Below are 14,831 nucleotides of genomic sequence, written 5' to 3'. Positions count from 1 at the left end.
ATTTGTTGCCCACAAAGTGGCAAAGTGTACCTATTATTAGTTTAGAAGCCATACAGAATATAGAAGGTTTTACCTAAAAAGAACAAAAGTAATTAGTGAACAGGACAGAGAGAGGGGGGAAAAAGTTTTTCTTCAACTCAATTTACAGTTCCTATTTCTGACATCATGGATATTATTTTTTTATTTTTAAAGGGGAGGCTGGGAGGGACAAGAGTAAGGTAGGATCCTTCATACTGGGCAATGGATTCTTTATAATGTGTTGGAAATGTAAGAAGTTTCAGAACAGAAACTCTTCTGTGCATAAAACAGTTATACTGGAAACAGTATGTATAATTCAGCACACTGGAAAAAGCTGGCAAACAAAAACATCCCAGTACTTCAGAAGTGCTTTGCCCTTACCTAAACAAATGGAACATACTGACCAGCTCTTCTCCCTTAACTCCCTAAAAAGTTACCTCTTCACAATCCCAGCATGCAGCTTCATCTCCTCTTCTCTACCATGTGTCACAGCTGCAGCTTCTGTGTGACAGTAGGCCAGTCAGCACTCAGGGTCCTCTCACTTAGCTGGCTCTCCCTTTACTACAATCTCACCTCTCCACTACTGGTCCTACCTACTTCCAAGTCTTTCCCATGAGTCTCACAAAAGCCATTCTCTGCCCAGTTTCCATTACTTGCTTAAAACTCCCCCACAGTCGCTACAGATTTCCCATTTGTACATAAAAAATTAGAGGCAAAAGGTTAATATGACAACAAGGAACTACTCAAGACAAACATATTTGTTCTGCAGCCCACAAAGGTGTTGTGATCTACATTAATATCATAAAACTGAAACCTACTTTTTTCCAGATGCAAAAACAGTTTTGGCATTGAAGCGGGCGTATCGAGATGCCGTCGTTTAGGTTGTGGAGATGCACTACTTTCTGACAACCTGTCGCAGTTCGATGTATGACGTGTAGAACGCCTCAGAGACTGTAGTATTTCAGGCTCAGCTTTTCGCCTCTTGGGTGTTGCTGGCTCTCCTGTTGTAGGCTGACTGTCTGTGGATTGAGGAGTTGGTGGATTCAGCAGAGGTGGACTCGGGGATAGCTCCTCCTGATTTCTAGGAAATGAGGAGAAAGCCTCTCATATAATTATAAAAGAGAACAGCTTTCCAGATTTAAAAAAAAAAAAAAAAAATCCTGTCTTCTCGGATCTAGCTAAATAATTTTCCAAATTAGAGTTAAAGTGTCCTTTTGAAAATTGGGGGACAATGTGGCTTATTATTTAAAATGTTGAGTTTCCCAAATATAAGTATTTATTTTTCAAATGTTGAAGCCCTTTACACCAATTAAACAAATGTAAACCTTAATCTATTCCCAAATTTTCAGTTTCCTTCTATACCACTTAGTTCTACCTTAATTTCTTTCCGAGGTTAAGTTAACCTTCTGGTTGCAACAAAAATTCCAAACCAGGACAAAAAAAACCCACAAAAACAATGGTTTTTGTTCAAGATTTTATAAAAGCTATTCTGAAATACAAATGCAACGTTATGATTAATCACCCTATTTCAAAATGTATTTCAGTGCTCAACAAAATAATGTATTTACTGCCTCATGACACAATTCAGAGTCTATCCAACTTACCTGTTAGTGTTTGCTGCATTTTCTTTGATTGGAAGAAAGAATTTGGATGAAGTCACCTTCTTAAACTGTGCTTGCTCATAGGGATAGAGCAAGATCAATGGAAGAATGAAGTCAAAGGTTATCCTCAGTCCATCCACCATTTCTTTACATAACTCAACACTAGAGAAAAGGTTGAAAAGGAGGGAGAGGAGGATTCAGTTCTAGGTTAGGGAACCGCAGCCAATGGGAGCTTCGGGAGAGGTACCCAAGGTGAGGGCAGCACGTGGTGCCCTCTGCCCCCCTCTCTCCCAAGGGCCACAGGGACATGGTGCTGGCGCTTCTGGTAGTGGCACGGCACGGGGCCAGGGCAGGCAGGGAGCCGGTGTTAGCCCTGCAGTGGGCTACCGCCACCCTGGAGCTGCTCCAGGAAAGCAACGCTGGGCCAGAGCCCGCACCTCGAACCCTCTTGCACCCTGCACCTCAACTCCCTGCCGCACCCCTCCTGCACCCCTGCCCTGAGCCCCCTGCTGCACCTTGCACCTCCTCCTGCACCCCAACCCCCGCCCTGAGCCTTCCTGCACACTGCACTCCCTTCCGCACCCCAGCCCCCTGCCCTAGCCCTAAATTCATGGCCCTGCATGCAATTTCCCACCCAGATGTGGCCCTGGGGCCAAAAATTTCCCACCCCTGGTCTACAAAATAGGGCAACTCTATCTCACATGGGTGTTGTTAATATGGGTGAAAAGCTGGGACACTCCCATTAATAAAGACACCAAAGGAAATACCTGTAAGTTCACATAAACAGACCATAGAATGGTGTGAAAAAGTATGGGAAAGAAAGGACAAAGGAATACAGCTTTTGGGAAAGCACTGTTTTTCAAACAGTGCATACCATTTCATTATATAGTTGACTCTTTGTGAACAGTAAGGAGGACGGAGTTTCTCTAATTTAGGTGACAGATAATCCCTTGACCTTAATTTGCTTGTAAGTGACAAAGAGTCCTGGAATTGTTGCTTTGAAGTCTCTACTTACAGCCGTGGTGGGCAACCAGCGGGCCACGGGCCGCATGCAGCCCATCAGGGTAATCTGATTGCGAGTAGTAAAACATTTTGCTGACATTGACCATCAGCAGGCACGGCCCCCCGCAGCTCCCAGTGGCTGCAGTTCGTCCTTCCCGGCCAATGGGAGCTGTGGGAAGCAGCGGGCAACAGAGACGTGCTGGCCCGGTGCTTCCCACAGCTCCCATTAGCTGTAATTTATTTTATTTAAATCAACATTTAAAAATCTAATAGTCTCAATTAGTACACATACACTAGTTTAAATTAATAAAAAAGTACACAGAGTTCTCTGTTCCTATTTCTGATGTCTCATGATAAGCACTGGTTTGGGATATCGTACTGCAAAAAGAACCTAAGTATCATTATCCTGTCAAAATAGTGAATGATACATGATAGTACAAACTGAAGCACTGCAGGGAATAAGAAAATTCTGAATTGCTAAAACAGAATATGACAAAACAAATTAAAGTTTGTTTGTTTTTTAAAAGGATTAAAGACTACACCCCAATGTTAACCTGAAATAGGACAGCCCATCCATTTGGACTGTTACTTTAAGAGGAGTTAACCCCGGAGCAGGAGAGATCATAAGTTTCAAAAAAATCACCAACACGCCATGTATGGATGTTTTATCACTACACACATTTATCTTCACTGCATAGTGATCCTTGAGATTAAGAGCATTCGGCAGCCTAATCACACAAGAAAGTGACTTGCCTGTAACTGGTGTCCTCTGAAGGCATTTTGTGATACACCTGCACTTTTGAAGTTTGCGCTCTTATAACTTGACCAACTCATAAAGCTCAAAGTTTAACTTTACTTCAGCAGGGGGTGTCTCACACCAGCCTCTGCAGTGGAAGATAGGTACCTCTTAGTGCTCAAAATTAGATTCTTGTCATGCAGAGGTGAAAATGCCCCATATATACAGAAATTCTTAACAAAATGGCTAAAATAGAAGCCTTGACTTATGTGACAGAAGGGGAGAGTGATGTTTTATTGTAATGTAAATACAGAATAAATATGAAATTAAATAATTAGTTAGTTTAAATTCAGTTAAGGAAATATATGTGCTGTAATGAAAGGACCTAACTAGCAAGCAGAAAGGTGGTCTTGAAAGTAATAATCTAAGGCCAAAAGAAATTAACTAGGGAGGATGTTGGTTCAAAGAATAACTAATAAAGTAAGGTGAAGTCTCTAAAAAGAGGACCTCTGACCAAAAGGGGTGACTGCAGACGGTTTTAAATAAGAGAGAATCTGTCCAAGAAGGAGCCAGGATGGAGCTTCCCATCCCACAGACCAGTATTATTTTAAAAAGTAAAGCCCCATGTGAACCCAGGTGCAACAAAAAAAGCTACTGGTCAGCAAGGAGGAGAGGCCTTGGGGAAAAAGGAGGCTGTAAATCTTGTCTGGATTAATACTGGAAATAAGGGTGAACTGTCTCAAATTGTTTCGTAGCTAAAGTAGTAATAGCTATGACATCATTTGTTTGTTGAAGGGTATAAAAAGCTATGAATTTGAGGGTTCTTTGTCAGACCCTACCTGATCATGCAGAAGAACACCAGGGTGAGAATGCCAAATGTAGGGGAAACTATCTGTAAGTATACTGATCACACGCTTATGAATGCTTTGTTGCTGTATTTGGGTGCAGTGACTGCTCATCCTTTGGGCTGTTAGGCATGTTTAGAGCAATTGTATAAAATACCATTTGGCCTTAATAAAGGACTTTATGGTTAAATTAGTATTGTGGTAATATCCCTGTATTATTATTAGCAATTCCAACATCAACTCTTTGGATAAGAGTAATTTTCTCATCTCTAAACATAAAGTTGTCCTGATATTGTTGTGCTGTCTTATACACTGGGGTATGAGTCCACTGTATATGGATGGGCACAAAAGCACACACCTAAAACCTGGGCTTGAAATTCAAATCCGTTCTTCCTCTACATCCAAACAAATGTTAAACATGACTTACTTCTTTTCTGGTGGGACATAATGAAGGTTCATGTTGACATGTGAAGTCATTTGATGGTGGCGAGATCTTTCATTAGCTGAAAACGCTGCATTAATGGCAAAATTCTTCACATATGACTCCAAGATAGTTATTATATTTCTCTGACAAGGCAGTTTCACTAGCTGAAGAGACAATTTGATGACTGTCAAATAATACAATTATGGATTTAAGCAATGAGCCACAACATTAACTTGTGACCCACTGCCTAGCCTAATTAACTAGCCTATTCAGCAAAACTTTATACCTATATTTCAAATTTGCTCCTTAAATTATACTTTTGCTCAATCCCTTGTGTGTCCAGTTTTGGGGAACATATAAATATGATAGAAGGGGATTAGCTCAATGTTCTATTCCAAGTTTCCTAAAACAAAACCAAATAAAGATGTGAACCCCCATTTTACAGATTAATATATTGTTAATTCAGTACTCTAGTAATTTAGAAGCCTTATCCCCTGAAATCTTAGAAGTTTTGCTGTGAAAACAAGTTAGATAAAATAATGGAAATCACTACATGCAAGTACAACTTTTGACTGCCTTCAGGTATTTGTTTCTTATACTCTCCCTCATTTAGCCAATCATACCCGTTTTCTCCTGTTAATATAATAACAGTCTTCTTCAAGCTTTTTTTTCAGAACTTCAGGAATTTCTATACTTATTGCTCTTTCTTCCATATCCCTTTTACTGTGAATCTCTTGTTCTTCTTTCTGCAACAGCACAAATCAGTGTAAGAAAAAATGATTAGTGTTACTAGTTAATTACTGTAGTATTTTAGGCAAAACTAGATCAAATTTTAAAATTTCTGCAAAATAGAAACTGAATCTAATTACTTGTATGGTAAAATACATGTAACAGTACAATGTAGTTTCTTACCAGTAACACCTTCAATTTATGTGAAAGTCGTGTTTTAAAAATTCTATTTGTTTTTTCACTGTTTTCCTGTTTGCTTTTTGCTCATTCACATTAAATTTAATTTAATAATAATTAAATTATCAATTAGGTCACTTTTTGTTTGTTTATAACCAATTTCACTTTCAAATGATCTCTCCTGCAGTGTTTAGATTATAAACAGCTTTCACACACCTGTTTCCACTGACGTTTTTGTACAGTGGAAATATTTCTACTGGTCTTAGTTTCTTACAAATAGGTCTAAATTTTAGCCTAATTTGAGTTGGCAGACCCTCTTTAAAGAAACTCTGTACATCAGCCATTAAAATCCTGATGGCATTAGAATCTGCTTCACCTGAAGAGACTAGTAACATTTTACACTAACTATAAATCCGGGTAGTGCTGTTTGCTGGCAGACCTTAAGAGTGGAAATAGAATGAGAGGAACAAATCCAAGTTAATACATTTTGTATTGAGATCAATGCCACCTAAGGGAATAAAACATCTTCTAGGAGTTTGAATAGCTCTACTACAATAAGACCTCTATTAAGAGTCAAAAAATCATGAGTTCTAGTCCTGGCCCTATGACTACATGCTGCATGGCCTTGAGCAATTAATTCACTTAACCTATCTCAATTTTCCCAGTTTTCAATCATGCAAAATACTAAGTATTATTAAAATCAAGGGAGCTCATAGGAATATACCATGTCTGTCCTCTCTTCAATGTCACTTTCTTCACTTTTTATTTCTTCATCGGTTCCTTCATCACTGTCATCAGAAGAACTACTTATAGCTGTTTAAGAGAGAAATGAGTTATCTTTGATATTTAACAAATTTATTCTGCATATTACATTGGACAGAGATTCATACCCAACAATTTTTCACTTTGTAACATTTAATTCAAGGCTGTTTGGTTTGTTTTTTGTAATGAGGTATAAACTAGAAATGCTGAAGGAATATTTTAAGTATTTTAGTGTGCAATAGTTAGGAAGCTCAAACAAACAGAATGTTCATATATCAACTTTAAATATGAACATTCCCCATTATATGCAAATTCACAAAATTTTTCAACAACCAGTAGCTCTTTTAATTTTCACTGGACTCTCGTTGTAAGCAAAAGGTTACAGTATTCAGCTTAAAAAGGCAAAAAGAAGAAAAAGCTTTTAAATAAATATCACTTCATATGCCCAAATGCAAGTTGTGAACAAGTTATACCAAATGTTGAAATGAAAAAGTGGTAAATAATAACGATGTAAAGATGTCTGAATCAGAGGAATGACAATGGCCAGCATACTAATGAAGTGTTGACCCTGCAAAACAATACAAACAGACCGTAAAGTTACTGGAAAAATGACCTGGACTAGATGGGTGATAGAAGAAAGAGGCCAGGAACAACCACCAGCATGCTGGAGGCAAGAAACGGACCTCTTTACCATGCAGGTAGGGAAAAATCCTGTTTCCCAGAAGATCAGGACAAGCCAAAATGGTAACTGCGCAAGCAAGGCAAGGACAACAGGAGAGGCTGGGGCCAGACAGAGCAACACTACTCTCAGAGCAAAGGGTAGAGGCCAGATTTTTAAAGATATTTAGGTGCTGCTGTTCTCTGCATCGCAACAACTACATGCCTAAATCCCTTGTTGAATATGAGATTTAAGCTCCTAAATCAGTTAGATGTTGACAAGCTGAGAGCAGCAACACCTAAATAGCTTTAAAAATCTGGGCCAGAGTGCCCAGAAGAGCTGAATGAGGGTGAAGCAAAAAGTACTGTCTGCCTCAAGGGTAGGGAGAGGAGGAGGATATCTTGGTGTAACATCTGCTCATTTTTTATAAAAAACTATTAATATATTTCATATGGTTATATTAAGATTCTAGCCAGTGCTATTACATGCCTATAATACCAAATCCAGTAGCAAATCAGATTGTTCAGTTTGCACAATTACAGTAAAACTTGTTTTATGAATGATTTGAGGATCGAGTTCATAAAACTGAGCATCTCAATTTACAGTATATACAGGATACGTTGCAGTATGGTGCCCTGCATTGTTTTCTTGTCCTTCAAATCACTGCAAAGTGATTACCAACACAATGAAGGCATCAGAATGTGAAGGGATGTCAACTTGTTCCTCATCAACATCACTTTTGTTATGTGTTCCCCCCCCTCCATCTACTCAGGAAAAATTGTTTCATATAACTGGTTGTTCAGAAGACTGAAGTTTGTAAAATTGAGATGCTACAGTAGTTTAATAAGTTAATTTTGTAAATAGCATGATGCAAGTGTAGTCATCAAATCAAAGAGAAGACAACTCACAATTTTCACTGCTCTCATCGTTTTCCTCAGCAGGAAGGCTTTTTAACACAGAGTCAACACCAGGCAGCCGACAATGTCTCTTCTTCCTTCCTTTTCTTCTCCTAAAGAAGAATTTGAGTGAATTGTTCAATCTGTCATTACTCCACTTGTTTACTACTGCTGCCAAAGCATAAGAAGCAATGCTATATGCAAAAGCAAGAATAAAATATGCATGGGCAATGAATGTTTGTGATTGTATTTATTATTTCAACGATCATTTACTTGAGGGACAATATTCGGTGGTGAACACATCAATGTTTTTACATTTTACTATACTCCTGCCACCCTGTTCTTCTCTGTGGCCATAAAAGGCTAGCAAGTATTACAGACAGATATTTATTTTTGGAGAAAGAGCCCATTTGAAGGCAAGAGATAAACGTATTCCTTACATGCGAGCTACAGCTTTTCTTGCCAATTTACGTTGTAATCTGCGGTTTTCGTCTGTATCACGAAGAACATGATCTTCAGCTGCCCATCTATCCCAGCTAAATATGGAGCAAAAGAAAAAAATGTTAATAGAAACTGACTTTACCAATAAATACTGAATGACAAATGTAGATTTACAGTCATCTACAAAGTAATATTTTAGAGCTCTTTAGAAGCAAAATCTGGAATTAAGTGGTACTATATGATGTAGACTTGCATCTTTTTGCACCATCCTTTGGCTTTATTTTTCCTTTTAAATATGAGAGAGAGAGAGAGAGAGAGACTGAGACTTTCTCCTTAACTTTATAAGTTGCAGTACTTGAAGCAACAAGTTAATGTTAAGGAATATTCTGTCAACATCAGAATGTTTCCAGACTTCACCATCAAGCAACTCAGATTATGATAGAGATAGAGTTTGAGTTTCCAACTACACAGGGGCCATAAACCAATATGTCAACATAAATGAATTAGTCCCATAGAAAGCATTGATTAAAAGTATTCACAAAATAAAGATAACTGAAGTCCTCCTTTTTCATTATAGTATTATTTCTTCCTATGAAGGTATAGTAATCTTTATGTTGAAATGTTCACAATTAATATAAATACTACAATTATAATTACACTCAAATTATCAATGGGTAATCAGTGCAACAACAGAGAGAAATACAGCTTTATAATCCTGGAACCTAACAGTGACATTTTTATGTTAATTGGAAATTTAGCAAGGTTACTCCTTTTACACTCATTTATAATACTAAGTAACTTTAAACTGCCCCTTTCCATAATTATATTCCCACCACCTTCTTACTGGCTCTTTATATTACACATCATTTAAATTAACATCTGCGTCAACGTCTTTCCCATACTATCAATATAGATAGAATTTTTAATAAAACATTCACAACTTTTAAAAGTACTCGTTAAAAACCTTGCTCAAACCAGTTATAACCAAAACATAATGGTATCATAACCCTGGGCCATATCCTTCCTAACTCTTACTTTCCGATAACTAGGGTCCTACCAAAATCAAGGTTCTCGTTGGTCAATTTCATGCCCCGGGGGTCTTAAAATTGGTCAATTTCACAATTTCAGATGCTTGCATCTGGAAATTTCACTGTGTTGTAACTGTGGGGGGTCCTGATCCAAAAGGGGATTGTGATGAGGCCCAAAGCTGTTGTAGGGAGGTTGCAGGATTGCCATACTCACTTCTGTGTTGCCTTCAGAGACCATCTCTGAAGGCAGCAGCTGCGGAGTTTCCTGCAGCTGGAGGAGGCTCCTGGAGGTGGAAGTAGGTGCGATCGCCCCAGTGCTGCTGGGAGTGCCCCAACCAGGGGCTCCTAGCAGCTAGTCAGGGCCAGTGGTGGATTAAGGCATGGGCTCATGGGCCCATGCCTAGATGCCCCAGAAAATTTCAAAAATGGGGGCCCCGGCCCTGGCAGAGCCACAGGGTGGAAGCCCCAAGCCCCAGCAAGCGCTGTGGGGGCTGAAGCCCCAAACTCGGGCGCCCTGAGCCCCAGCAGAAGCCGCAGGGGCTGAAGCACCAAGCCTGGGCAGGAGCCAGGAAGAGAGGGCCAGAATCCCCGAGCCTGGGTGGCCAGAAGCCCACAAAGGAGCCTTGGGGGGCAGCAGCCCTGAGCCAGGGCACCCCGAGCCCCAGCTGGAGCCATGTGGGGGCGGCAGCCCTGGGCCTGGCCAGAAGCCAGGGAGGGAAAGGGGGACGGAAGCCAGGATCTGTGGGGAGTGAAAGTCCCAAGTCCCGACTGGAGCTGCAGGGAGTGGCAGCCCCCAACTAAGGTCCCTGAGCCTGGGCAGGAGCCATGGTGACGGGGGGCAGCCCTGAGTCTGGCAGGAGCTGCGGGGGATGGAGCTGTGGACTCCTAGGCCAGGTCACCAAGCACGGGCAGGAGCTACAAGGAGTGGAAGCCCCGAGGCCCAGATGGAGCCATGGAAGGAATGAGGGGGTAAGGTGAGCTGGGCAGGACCTGCAGGTGCTGGAGCTGCAAGGTGTGGCAGCCCCCAGCCTAGGTCTCTGAGCTCTGGATGAAGCCTGGGCAGCCCCCAGCCCCAGCCGGAGCTGCCGGGGGTGGGACGGAGAGCAGCAGCCCAGAGCCATGGCAGGAATTGCGAGCAGCGATAGGAGCCCCCAGCCCAGGTGCCCCGAGCACTGGCAAGAGCCGCAAGAGGCGGACACCTGAAGCCCAGCACTGGGGCTGCTGCACCGCAGAAGCGAGGATGGTACACCTTACTTTTGCACTGCCCGTGGAGGTGGGTCTGATCTCCCTCCAATAATAGCTGTGCAGGGGAAAGACATGCCCTGTCCCTCCCCAGTCCAGCTGATTTTGGGGAGATTAGATTTCATGGAAAAGGGCTTATTTCTCGGTCTGTGATGTGTTTTTCACAGCTGTGAAACTGGTAGGGCCCTACCCATAACACTATTTCCAACTTCCTTACACTAGCAACTTCCATTTCCCATACTCCTCTACCCTTACGCTAATTTAGGCCCCAAACCTAACTTCTACTTATTTCTTAGCCTACACCATCCTGTAGGCTACAGCATACCACTGAAAAGATTTTGTAAATACAAAAACTTTTTATTTAAAATGGTGCACTGAATATTCTCACCTTCTGTTCCAACCATTAAAATGGATCAGATATTCTGGAATCTTTCTGCCCTTCTCATCTTTTCCAACAACAATATCAACAATCTGAAAAACAAAACAAAGAATGTGGCATAATACAAAGATTACAGTGCACTTTCTATAGAAATGAGTGTTTAGGGAATGGGTTTGTGGGCGCAAGAAAGGAATGGATAATTATGAGTAAATGGAAACCTAATGAATTGCCTTTGAACATCCATACTGTAGGAAATCATGCACCTTCTCCTGAGCCCATGGAACTACTAAGAGCAGCAAAGATGATAGACAATGTTTGTGTACTGACCTGAGATCTAAACACTGAAGAGACTACCAATGGGCCCTGCCCTGTCCTCATTTCCTATCCATCCCAAAGCATCCCAAAAAGTGCTCTGCAGAAGAGGGATGGAACATTGTGGATTTGCACATTTGGACAAGTAGCCGCCTTATCTCCTTCATGAGTTGCTTCTGCAGACCTTCAATACAGGAGACTAACCAGTAACATGATGGTATAGAAGGAAGACCAAATGCTTAGTTAAAATTATTTAACACTTCTCGTGAACAGAATGTAGGGCCAAACTGCAGAATGCTTTGCGAATGTCTAAACTGAACTCCAAGTGAAATAACACAGCAGATTTTGAGAATGGAGATATTCTTGATACTAAAAGCTAATACAGCCATAGCCCCTCACAGAGTGTGCTTTTATTCCATCTAGTACCGCAATTCCACCTACTCATATAAACAGACTTGAATTCAAAGTACTTTCACTTTGATATCTCCCAAAAAAATAAACAATCTAGAAGACTGAAGGATTGCCTTAAATCTTGCCAAATAACTTAAAATCTAGTCTGGACAATTGTGCCTCACTTAAGACTTAAATACACACTCAACATACACACCACACATATCAGGAGTGTTACATAGTGCTTCTTAGGATAATCCCTTGATAAACCTCATCTCTTCCACAATGCTCACAATAATCAAGTCAATTATATTAACTAGAGATGGACTGGAATTTTCTGCTTGGGATTTTTGGGCATAAAATGCAGCTCCCACAATTTCAATGTTGCTGAATTTTTTCTATTTTCCACTAGAAATTCAGTTTCATTTAAATATTTTGGTTTGCGGAACTGAACCAAAACATTTTGTTTCAGGTCAACATTAATTTGTATCCACCTGTGCTGTTGCAGTATCAGGGGCGGCTCTAGCAATTTCGCCCCCCCAAGCAGGGCGGCATGCCGCGGGGGGGGTGCTCTGGCGGTTGCCGGTCCCATGGCTCCAGTGGACCTCCTGCAGACGTGCCTGCGGAGGGTCCGCTGGTCCCGCAGCTCCGGTGGAGCATCCGCAGGCACGCCTGCAGGAGGTCCAGCCGAGCCGCGGGACCAGCAGACCCTCCGCAGGCATGTCTGCGGGAGGTCCACCGGAGCCGCCTGCCGCCCCAAGCGCGCGCTTGGCGCACTGGGGTCTAGAGCCGGCCCTGTGCAGTGCCTTGTGTAGTTCAGGTGCTTCATGCCCGCATTCTGCTCTATGGGCCTGGCTCCCTCACTAGACCTCACTGTAACACATCTCCTGTGATGCACTGTAGTCTTCTCACCAGTTAAATCAACACAGTCGATCATAAAAAAAACAGGAGTACTTGTGGCACCTTAAAGACTAACATTTATTTTAGCATGAGCTTTCGTGAGCTGCAGCTCACTTCTTCGGATGCATAGAATGGAACACACAGACAGGGGATATTTATACATACAGAGAACATGAAAAGGTGGAAGTATGCATACCAACAAGCAGAGTCTAATCAATTGAGATGAGCTATTGTTAGCAGGAGTTTTTTTCCTCCTGCTAACGATAGCTCATCTCAATTGATTAGACTCTGCTTGTTGGTATGCATACTTCCACCTTTTCATGTTCTCTGTATGTATAAATATCCCCTGTCTGTGTGTTCCATTCTATGCATCCGAAGAAGTGAGCTGCAGCTCACGAAAGCTCATGCTAAAATAAATTTGTTAGTCTTTAAGGTGCCACAAGTACTCCTGTTTTTTTTTTTGCGGATACAGACTAACACGGCTGCTACTCTGAAACCAAACAGTCCATCATAGGAGTTGTGATCCAGCTAAGGAGCCAGGGCCACAGAAGAGAATGGGTCTTTTTGTTTTTCTATATCTTTTGCAAATACATTTGGGAGCATTAACAAAATAATACACAACTCTGCAACACCCACTTTAAGGAGCTCCTGCAGGCAACTATCCCAATGGAACTCTAAAGGGAGCAGGTCAGACATACAAGCCTGGATGTTCTTATAGCAACTAAAAGGGCAGTCTTCAAAGAGAGAAACTGAAAAGTCCTCTATCACAGAAATGAAAACTGGATTTAAAGGTTTCAAAATATCCTTTGGGTGTGATGAAAAAAAAATAATCAAAGTTGCTGAAGTCCCTGAAACTGGAAAGACAAGAATCTGCACCATTACACAGCCTGAGTTAGGAGTTAATTTAAAGGGTGTTTCAATGTTATTTAGTTAACACCCAAAACCAATATTACATTTTTACACCTTTTTTTTTTAAAGTCAGAATGCCTAGAAGTCAACCACTTAGCCAACACTATGCAATTCATCACACACTGCCACTTTACCCACTCTGTTTCTGCTTAATTCAACAGCACCTTTGACTTGAAGTCCAACCTTAAGCCGCTTTTAGCAGGGAGGGCTCCCTAACAGTACTGTACCTATTAAAGGCTCCTAGGACTGAACTCTAGAGTGGAGACTATTTTGCAGGTGCACAAGGAATTGCGGGTGCGCGCGTGTCTGGCCCAGGCCCGTTCACACCGCTCCTGTTTCCAGGCTAGGAAGAGCCCTGCTGTGAAGGGGGAATCGCCTCGCTCCCAGCTTTTATTACACGAGCGAGCCCGGGACTGGCAGCCCACGCAGCTGCCACCGTCTCCCACGCCGAGCTCCCCCGGGGCAGGACACAGCCCGGAGCAGGCGAGGCGCTTCGCTGGCGGCCTCAGGCCCCGCTGCGCCAAGGTACTGAAGTGCCCCGGACGGCGACTGACGCCCAGGGGAGCTGGGCGCCCGGACGCCCCTGCGGGTCCGGACCGGGGCCGCCGGGCTCCGGGCGCTCAGCGCGGCGGGGAAGGGGCCCAGCAGCACGCGGGGCTGAGCACGGCGCGACGGCAGCGGCCCGAAGGCAGCGGGGCTGCTGCCCCTGGCGGGGCGGGCCGCGGCAGCAGCCAGGCCCCGGTGTGACGCTGCACCGCGCCCCGGGGCGGAAGCGGCCCGACCGAGGCTCCGGCGGAGAGACCGGGGCGCCCGGCTGGAGCCAGCGGGAAATGGGGAGGGCCAGGAGCCCTTGGGCCAGACCCCGGCGGGCGGGGCGGGGCGGGCGGGGCCTGTCTCTGTCTCTCGTGCGCGCGCCTCCGGCCGGGCGGAGCAACCGCTTCCGCCGAGTGCGGGCCCGGCGCGAGGGGAGGGCGCGCGAGGGTGCCGCGGCGGGGGGCGGGGCTGGGGAGCGTCGCGCGCGCGGCCGGCGGGTCACCTTGGCATCATAGAGCACTTGGGCCTTGGTGGGGTCGGGCTCGAAGCAGAGAACGCGCTCGCCTCGCTGGAACTTCAATCTCATTCCCCGCGCGGTCATTTGTTCGTCATGGCGAAGCGTGGAGTAGCCCCGCCCCCTTCTCGGGGGTGGGGCCTGAGCCAGCCCCGCCCCCCGGCCGGGGCCCCGCGCCGCGGGCACGGAGAGGGGTGGGGGCAAGGAGCGGGTGTGGCGCCCCTGGGCTGCGTGATTGACGGGTGGTGCGCAGGGAGCGTTTCTGGGGATGATGTGCCAGTCACCGCCCGTGGGAGCCAGGGCGTGGCCCAGTTGCCTCCTCTTCAGTCCCAGT

At 43.9% G+C, this 14,831-nt stretch overlaps 1 protein-coding gene across 4 annotated transcripts in view; it reads right to left on the bottom strand.

Moving 5' to 3' along the window:
* The window catches only part of MSL3 (MSL complex subunit 3), a 36,694-nt gene extending 22,071 nt beyond the window's left edge, over positions 1-14,623 (bottom strand). Inside the window, exons 1-9 of one of the 4 annotated variants that reach the window (XM_039481422.1) lie at positions 14,486-14,623; positions 10,948-11,030; positions 8,289-8,384; positions 7,861-7,961; positions 6,257-6,345; positions 5,250-5,372; positions 4,630-4,790; positions 1,623-1,781; positions 837-1,099 (exon numbers count right to left, since the gene is read on the bottom strand). In XM_039481422.1, coding sequence (XP_039337356.1) covers positions 837-1,099; positions 1,623-1,781; positions 4,630-4,790; positions 5,250-5,372; positions 6,257-6,345; positions 7,861-7,961; positions 8,289-8,384; positions 10,948-11,030; positions 14,486-14,584 — 1,174 coding nt within the window. In that variant the 5' untranslated portion in view covers positions 14,585-14,623. Of the gene's footprint in view, positions 1-836; positions 1,100-1,622; positions 1,782-4,629; positions 4,791-5,249; positions 5,373-6,256; positions 6,346-7,860; positions 7,962-8,288; positions 8,385-10,947; positions 11,031-11,265; positions 11,332-13,587; positions 14,068-14,485 lie in introns of those variants that run through there. The other 3 variants (XM_039481448.1, XM_039481443.1, XM_039481432.1) reach the window with 3 other exon arrangements.
* Between the last annotated feature and the right edge of the window lie 208 nt (positions 14,624-14,831).

The sequence above is a fragment of the Mauremys reevesii genome, linkage group 1 (assembly GCF_016161935.1).
Source record: "Mauremys reevesii isolate NIE-2019 linkage group 1, ASM1616193v1, whole genome shotgun sequence".
Lineage (NCBI taxonomy): Eukaryota > Metazoa > Chordata > Testudines > Geoemydidae > Mauremys > Mauremys reevesii.
Note: the sequence above shows the minus strand (reverse complement) of the source record. Positions and strands in the feature narration are given on the sequence as shown.